Raw genomic sequence first — 9,171 nt, 5'->3', positions numbered from 1 at the left:
TATATATATATATATATATATATATATATATATATATATATATATATATATATATATATATATATATATATATATATATATATATATATATATAGTCTTTGGTTGTTCGGGTTTTCTCCCGCGTAGAATTGGAAGTATCTTCACGAGACGTTTCGATGAAGTCTCATTCATCATCTTCAGGCTGGTGCTTCCGGCTTGGTGCTTCCGGTTTGGTGCTTCCAGGAGCAAGCATTGAAGCACCAAGCCGGAAGCACCAGCCTGAAGATGATGAATGAGACTTCATCGAAACGTCTCGTGAAGATACTTCCAATTCTACGCGGGAGAAAACCCGAACAACCAAAGACACACACACACACACACACACACACACACACACACACATATATTGTGTATATATATATATATGTGTGTGTGTGTGTGTGTGTATACACACACACATATACATATTGTGTATATATATATATATATATATATATGTGTGTGTGTGTGTGTATGTGTATATGTATGTGTGTATGTGTATGTGTGTGTGTGCATATATATATATGTGTGTGTGTGTGTGTGTGTTTGTGTGTGTATAAAGTGAATTGTGAAGATGTCACAAGTTACATTATCCCAGTGATTGACAGATTTTTTGGCCAACTGGATAGTAAGTGGAAGGAAGAGGGGTTAAGCCATTCTCCAATCTCTTCCTTTAACTTGTTCTCCACCATTTAGGTGAAAACACCTAACCTCATTCCCAAAGCAGAATAAAAATGGGTATCAGGTATTACAACTTATACCACAGACTCTATTTTTGCTAACTCAAGGATGAAAGGAAATGGGTATTTTCCCTGCAAATGGGAAGGGAAATTGTTTCATTGATTCTCCTTCTGTTTATTGGTTTGTGGTAATTGCTTTTTAAATTTCAACAAAAAACTTTAAAAAAAACCCAACAATTTGACCTTCTTGAATTTCTCCATGCATAATTCCAACAATGAGGAAAAGGACAAATTAATAATAAAAATCAGAGTTAATTCAGTCGTTCAATTCTTTCCCTCAAGAGGTAACTAAGAAAGTCACCACTTCTTATAAAGGTAACTTTAAGAAGCATTTTCATCAGGGAGACCGGAGATTTTACACAGTGACTGTCACAAAACCCTATCCTGGGAAGCAGTTTTTTTTTTTTTAATTCCATCCCTCCCCATGTGTCATACAGTGTAAAACTGTAAGGCTGGCTTTGCCTTGGCCGAGAAGGATACGGTCTCATTTTCCCAGGAAGCAAGACATAAAAACAAGAGCAAGATAGCAGCAAGACTATTTGCAATATTGTCTCTTGGGGGAAAAAAGGATCTTGTAGGCTCTCCCAGCAGAAAGTGCCCTAAGCTGTTGCAAATCATTCTTAGGTTATCTCTTCCTAGGGCAAGTGAGAAAGAAGTATTTATGTATTTGTGTGTGTGAGAGAGAAGACAGAGACAGAAAGACAGAAAGAGACAGAGACAGAGGGGGGGAGAGAAAGACAGAAGTAGAGGGGAAGAGGGGGAGAGAGAGAGAGATTCCTGAAAACCATTCTACTTTTCCTATCCAGTTTTTCAAACATTCCTTCTCCCATAAGCATAGGAGTTTTTATATAAACTCCCTTGTCCCCCCCCCCCCCCAAAAATCCATTTAAATTCCTACTTTCTTTGGTTCTGGGCTCATATCTTTTCCTGAAGATGAAATAATTTCAACAAAGCCCAAATAAAGAATTTTGGGGACGAGCCAGCTAACTCATCCTAAAGGAAGTCGTGGGTGTCTTCCCTTCCCTGTATTTCTTGGTTTTTACCATTATTTGAAAGGTTCCTTGGATCCTGTTGCCATTTTCCTCTTGAATCCTCCATTTCTTTTTAGGATAAAAAAATGCATTTCCCAGTTTGATTACTTTTTTCTCTTTTCAAGCTCCTTGAGAAAATAATAAAACAATAACAACCTAAATCTTCCAGCAAGCAGACAAATATCTTGTGTCGTCGTCTAATAAGGATTTTTTTTAAAAAAGCAGGAAAGGGATATATTTACCAATTCTTGAGGAGGAGGAGGAGGAGGAGGAGGAGGAGGAGGAGGAGGAGGAGGGAGGGTGGGAGGGACAGAGTCACCAGGCACTGTTAGAAATGATCAGGAAGTGTTGCAGCTGGAGGCTGCCAAATGCTTGTTAAAGTGAATTTGTATGAATTCAGCACTTCCTGGTTTTTATTTGTTTGACTCTGGAGCCACAGACCAAATTAGGCTGTACATTCCTTCACCACCTTCCTTCCCATTTGCTAGCTAGCTGGATGTGAAGTTCACTAGGAGAACCGATAAATTATTGGATGGAAGGTCTTTGAACCAGCAGCAGTCCAGCCCCTGGTGGGAAAGCATATAAAACAGGAGCCCTTAGATGAGAAGAGGAGTAGAGCTTGCTTTTACTACAACATGATTTAAGGACCGAGGTTCTTCGCATCAGATGCAACCGGTTCTTTGCTTGGCTATGCATTGGGGAAGAGAAGGGGGGGGGGTAATACATTTTTAATGTTTAAAGAACATGCACGAACAATTCTTTTACCCTCCTTCCCCTCCCACACACACGCATAGACAGACTCACATATCTCTAAATAGCATTCTCGCCAGCCAGTAAAATACGTTTTGCTCAGCTCTTGCTTTTTTGAAATGCCAGGAAAGGAGAAAAGAGACACACACACACACATTATTGACACTTTAGAACCAGCTCTCCGCCGCCACCAAGCTGGAGGGACCCCCAAGCTGACTAGAGAAAAAACAACAACAACCAAGTGGTTCCTTCAAAATCTATGCAAAGGAAGCTCCGCGCCAGCTGCCCCGCCGCTGACTCGGGGATAAGGAGCTCTTCGTAATTGCCAGAGATGTGAGGGAGTTCTCTCGCTTTCACCCTCTCCTTCTCCGCTCGGAGAGTCGCCGGAATCGGGGACAAAGCTGCTGGGGATCTGGGAAAGGGGAGTCGGGGGGACGGAGCAGGATGGAGATGCCGGGGGAATTTGATGGGTTGGGTTGGTTTCCGCATTGGGAATGTGGATCCTAGTGGGAGGAAAGATTGTGCATTCCTCCGCTCGGCGCACAGGTCTTTCTATCCCCCGCCCCCCTTTTGCAGCGTGATTTGCTTCACACGGAATCTCGCCCACCCTCTGCCACCTCACACTCTTTCTCTGGCTGCAATTCCAATTCCACTGCCATTCACCCTGGCCGCCAGCTGCTGCCCCAGAGAGTCGCCCGACGTTTCTCCCCACCCAGCCAGCCCTCATTCCTCACAAGGCTTCCTTCAAAGGACCCTTTCGGATCAATTTCCGGCAGGCAGTCAAGCTGGGCAAGGCGGTTCCACCGCTCCCAACCATTTCTTGAACTCGCTCCGATTGGGAAAGGCTCAACGAGACTGGATGCTTTCGCTCTGGATTGCCACCGGTCCGGGTTGCTCCCCCGAATCCTTCGCGCCTTCGCCTTGCACCCAGTCCTGCTAGGAACTGACTCCGCAAAAGGGTAAAAACGCAACCATAACAACAACCACCACAACCACAACAACCCGAGAACGAGCCAGCCAGCAAGCCAGAAAACGGCAGGAAGATGCCAAACGTAGCGTGAGAGACTTTCTGCCCTGCAAAAAAGCGGGAGGGGAAGCAAGACGTGGAAAACTGGCGCGCGGTCTAATTACCTCCGAATCGCTAGTCGCTTGACTCCTGACACTAATTCGAGTCAAGCCCCGCCGGGATTCCGCAGGCGCACTCCTTTGCTCCCCCCCCCGCGCCCCTGGCGAATGTGCTGGGCTCCACGCGAGACGCCTGCCGGAGAGGTAGAAAGAGCGAGGCAGGCTCAACTTTTCATTGCGAAAAGGAGGGAAGGGAAGGCGCGTCGGAGAGCAATGGACGACTCAGGCTCCCATTTCTCCTTCCAAACTTGCCCTGAATTGTTCGCTTTCTTGTCCGCGCCTTTCTAATTCGCTCGCTCGCCTGGATTCTCCCATCCCTCCACCTCTCTCTCTCTCTCTCCTCCCGCCCCCACTTCCTCCAACATTCCCCCAGCAGATGGATTTTTGCCACTGCGGCTCAGCAGAGGGTGTCAGATCTTCCTGAGTGCGCCAGGCTCGAAAGAGCACACACAACCTCCGAACAACTCCTGCCTTTCCGAGGAGCGTGGAGGAGCGAGGAAGTGAGTACACCATGAAAAGAAGGGGACGAAAGGCGGAGAAAGGCGGAGAGCAGCAATGACGGAAAGGCAGTAGAGAGAGACAGAGAGGTGGGGGGAAAGAGTGAGTGAGTGAGAGAGAGAGAGCGAAGGCAAGGAAGGAAAGCGGTGGACAGAAGCAAAACCGCAGCGATATGCAGAATTTTCGCAGCGCCATTGGTTCGGCAGCCCGCCGTGAGGCTGGGGCGTGATTTCAGCACCAAAGGGAACTGGACAGCACCCAAAGGGCTTCTTCCGGCCACCCGGCGTCGACCACAGCAGCAGCGGCGAAGGGCCGGCTTTGCCCTTCCAGAGAGAGAGAGAGAGGGAGAGAGAGGGAGAGAGGGAGGCAAGGTCAGTCCGAAGCCAAGCCATGCGCCCGGCCAGCGATCTTCTCCCACCTCCGTTCTTCCAGCCCTGCCACCCTCCTGCGGATGCAGCAGCGGCCTCTTCTCCCGCCGATTCCTAGCGAGACCGTCCCTTAAAGCCCAGGCAGCCGAGGAGATCGACTTTGCTTCGGTGGGGGGTGGGGTGGGGGTTGCTTTGGGTTTGGGACGACGAAGAAGAAGAAGAAGAAGGGGGTAAGCCACCGAAGGGGAGTTGATGAAGCGGGAGGGGGATTCAACTTTTCTCCTCCTTCTTCTTTTTTCTCCTCTTCTTCTGTTTTCCCCGGGTGTATCTGGAGACTTTGTGGATATGATCCCTGACTGGAGTCCGGGGTGTTGCAGTATTTGCGGGGGGAGAGAGAGCTGAAAAAAAAAAAGGAGAGCGAGCCCGAGCCACTCAACCTCTCCCCCCTCACTGCATTCCTCTTTCGCCAAGACAACTGTGTATTTAAAAAAAATCTTCTATTTTTCCTTTTTTGCCTCTCCCATCACCACATCCAAACCTCTCCTCCCCCCTCTCCTCCCCCCCCCTCTAATTTTTGACGATGGTTGGGACATTCCGTGCCTGGAAGAAACTTGACTGGGCTCCAGCTTGAGAAGAAGCCCCCCCCCTTTTTTTTTTTGCCTTGTAGTTTTTTTCCCCCCTCTGTGCGTTTCAGCTCGGGAATGACTCGCTGGGTGTAAAAATGCTGCTTTGGATCCTCTTGCTGGAGACGTCTCTTTGTTTGGCTGCCGGGAATGTTACGGGGGACGTTTGCAAAGAGAAGATCTGCTCTTGCCCCGAGATCGAAGGCGACTTGCACGTCGACTGCGAGAAGAAGGGCTTCACCAGCCTGCAGCGTTTCTCGGCCCCCACGTCCCAGTTCTACCATTTGTTCCTGCACGGCAATTCCCTCACGCGCCTTTTCCCCAATGAGTTCGCTAACTTTTACAATGCAGTCAGCTTGCACATGGAAAACAACGGCTTGCACGAAATTGTGCCGGGAGCTTTCCTGGGGCTGCAGTTGGTGAAGAGACTGCACATCAACAACAACAAGCTGAAGTCTTTTCGCAAGCAGACTTTCTTGGGGCTGGATGATCTGGAATACCTCCAGGCTGATTTTAATTTATTGAGGGATATTGACCAAGGAGCCTTCCGGGACTTAAACAAGCTGGAGGTGCTGATTTTGAACGACAATCTGATCAGCATCTTACCTGCCAACGTGTTCCAGTATGTGCCGATTACCCATTTGGATCTACGAGGTAACCGCCTGAAAACCTTGCCTTACGAGGATGTTTTGGAACAGATCCCAGGCATTGCTGAGATCCTGCTGGAGGACAACCCTTGGGACTGTACCTGCGATCTACTCTCCTTGAAAGAATGGCTGGAGAACATCCCCAAAAATGCTTTGATCGGCCGGGTGATTTGTGAAGCTCCCACACGTTTGCAAGGGAAGGATTTAAACGAGACAACCGAACAGGAGTTGTGCAGGAAAACCCGGGTAGATTCCAGCCTTGCAGCTCCCCCTGCAGAAGATGAGACTTGTGATCCTGGCCCCATTCCCACCCCTTTTAAGATCCATGGCAAGGAAGATGCTGCCACGCCAGGTTCTGCCCCTCATGGAGGTACCAAGATCCCAGTCAATTGGCAAATCAAATCCAGACCTACAGTGGCCAGCTCAGTCCACACCATGAAAGGCAAGTCTTCCAGTAGCGCTCCCTGCCCTGCCACCTGCACTTGCCACCAGATCCCTGGAGGGTTCAAGGTAAACTGCAATGATGGCAACATCAGCAGCCTAGTGGACCTGAAGCCTAAGCCATCCAACCTCCATGAACTCTTCCTGAGGGGCAACAAGATTCACACCATTCGCAAGTCCCATTTTGTGGATTATCAGAAACTCAACCTATTGGACTTGGGCAACAATAACATTGCCACTATGGAAAACAATACTTTCAAAAACCTGCTGGAGCTGGTGTGGCTCTACATGGACAATAATTATTTAGACATACTCTCTCGAGAGAAGTTCAACGGTTTGCAAAACCTGGAGTACCTAAATATGGAATTTAACGTCATCCAACTCATCCAGCCGGGGACCTTTAATGCCATGCCTAAACTGAGGGTACTGATTTTGAACAACAATCTTCTGAGGTCTCTCCCAGTTGATGTTTTTGCTGGAGTCTCCCTCTCTAAGCTCAGCATCCACAACAATTACTTCCTTTATCTGCCAGTGGCAGGAGTGCTGGATCAGCTCACCTCCATTACCCAAATAGATCTGCATGACAACCCATGGGACTGCAAATGTCCAATTGTCCCTTTCAAACAGTGGGTGGAGATGCTGAGGCCAAAGGTGATGATGAGTGACTTAAGGTGTGAGACCCCAGAAGAGTTCTTTAAGGAGGACTTTGAATCTCTGTCCAATGAGGCCATTTGCCCTCAGCTCAAAGTCATGCCCACTTTGACTTCCACCCATAAGAACAGCACTGGGTTGGCAGAGACTGGAACTCACTCCAATTCCTACTTGGAGACTAGTAGGGTCTCCATCTCAGTGCTGGTGCCTGGCCTTTTGTTGGTGTTTGTCACCTCTGCCTTCACCGTGGTTGGCATGCTCGTCTTCATCCTGAGGAACCGGAAACGCTCCAAAAGGAGGGACGCCAACTCTTCTGCCTCGGAGATCAACTCTTTACAGACAGTATGTGACTCCTCCTACTGGCACAATGGACCCTACAGTACAGATGGAGCCCATAGAGTGTATGACTGCGGCTCTCACTCCCTATCAGACTGAGACTACAAAATACAAAGTTAAAAAACAAACAAACATGTAACATCTGTGTATGGGCAATCAGTTCAACTTTCAGCAGCTAGCAACCTCAACTTCCCTTCCGTGGTTCAGAGCTTTCTTTTCCCCTGATCTGTGCATCTGCCCATCTTGTCCGCTGATGTGAATTGGACCACAGGAAGGGAATGGGGCTTAGCCCACTTAAAGCTACCTTCTGGTGAAAAACACCTACCCGCTCACCAAACCTGGGCCAGCACGATGAGTGGAGGCCTGCCTTTTTTAAAGTATTATTATTATTATTTTAATTTTTTTTTAATTATTATGTTTTGCCTAGCCTCAACCTGAGGTTGTGTAAACTCTACACTGTATAACCAGTGGGAAAGAAATAAATAGATCCAACTGAAAGGCCAAGATTGGCTTCCTATTGCAGCAAGAGAAAGAGGGTGAATACATTCTCCTGCAGGTTGATTCCTAACCGATTGTGGATTTATATTGGCCCTTATGTGTTATGGGGGAACAGAAGCTCTTGCTTGTGCCCTCCCCGTTGTGAACAAGGCAGGAGAGTCCAGTTGCACGAAGGCATGAATGTAATTGTAAATAGAATAACTCTGATCTAGAACAAACCAACCCACGTTGCTGCATGGTTTGCATGGATACAAAACCACCCAAGGGACGCTTCGGCCCCCCAAAAGGAAGCTGCGTCCAGTTCACCTCGTCCTCCCTCTCCCCACCAATAAGTTCTATCGTATCAAAACTTTCTATATACAGATACAGTATAATAAGAATAAAAAGAAAGAAAGTGCCATTTCGCCATTATTTTTGTGTGATTGCTAGGCAGTAGAGATCATCCATTTACTGTGAAAAAGAAAAAAAGAAAGAAAAGAAAAAACCAGGAAAATTGTAAAGGTTTTATTTAAGACATGTTTGCATGGTTTATACTTTCCTGGGTTTAGGTTTTGCGTTTTGGGCTGGGGGGGGGCGGGAGAGGAATTTACTTTCATGGGGAATTCCCCCCCTTCTCTTTAGGGAGGGAGGAGGGGATGAATTTGCTTCTGTTTTTTCTTTTTAAGCTTCTTTTGGAAACTGACATCTCCAGAATCCCTTTCCATCTGAATGTAAAGCAAGTACCCTAGGGGTATTTTTCTCTGTTGATCGATATGTTATTCTTTGGATTTTGTCTTGTTTTTGGCTTTGGTTGGTTTTTTTTAAAAAAAATAAAACAAAAACAAAAACAGAACCAAACCAAACAGAACCGAAAGCCTGGAGCAGTTAAGCATGAGTAGTGAATGCCACTTGAATGCTTAAGTTGCGGAGATGAATGAAAGGAGGTTTTTGTGTTCTTGTAAATCAGACTCTGGGAAATATATATATATATATATAAACATAATACTATCTGGAGAAAAATATGAGCTGAAGTTAAAAGAAAAAAGCAAGCAAGACTTACTAATTCTATTCAAGGATTTTATAATGGCATATTTTTTCAGTATTAAAGTGAAAATGTTTTCAAGGCTTGGGTCATTCATTTTAATGCAACCCCTCACCCTCATGTCACTTTTTTTTAACTGCCACCAACTGGGGTTGTTTCATGTTAATGTAGGTTGAGAGCGATGGTGAAGTCACTTCATTTTCATTCCTTGTGATCTTAAAACCGTGTGTGTCTCTCGGAAGTCAATTGCTACTCCTTTCCTTGCCTGCCCTGAATGCAGCAATGAAATCCTTTGATTAATACTGGGAAATTGCCTTTGGTGCCAAGACTGCCGTGAGTGCACACTGCAGATAAACTAGAGAGCTGGATGGCAATTTGATTTAATCGACTAGGGCTTAGATCCCTCGGATTAATGTGAGGATCT

The 9,171-nt window shown here is 46.6% G+C and overlaps 1 protein-coding gene across 1 annotated transcript; it reads left to right on the top strand.

Annotated features, from left to right (window-relative positions):
• Positions 1 to 5,248: 5,248 nt before the first annotated feature.
• SLITRK1 (SLIT and NTRK like family member 1) lies at positions 5,249 to 8,889 on the top strand. The gene has a single exon (XM_081948655.1). It carries the CDS (start codon positions 5,252 to 5,254, stop codon positions 7,325 to 7,327), a length of 2,076 nt encoding a protein of 691 aa, XP_081804781.1. The 5' UTR covers positions 5,249 to 5,251; the 3' UTR covers positions 7,328 to 8,889.
• Positions 8,890 to 9,171: the final 282 nt, after the last annotated feature.

Source organism: Natrix helvetica, assembly GCF_964273705.1.
Source record: "Natrix helvetica genome assembly, chromosome: 3".
Lineage (NCBI taxonomy): Eukaryota > Metazoa > Chordata > Lepidosauria > Squamata > Natricidae > Natrix > Natrix helvetica.
The sequence above is the reverse complement of the archived record's forward strand: the minus strand, read 5'-3'. Positions and strand labels throughout refer to the sequence as shown.

What these genes read in the sequence shown, in the direction of transcription:
- SLITRK1 (XM_081948655.1), top strand. Translation starts at nt 5,252, where the DNA reads ATGCTGCTTTGGATCCTCTTGCTGGAGACGTCTCTTTGTTTGGCTGCC.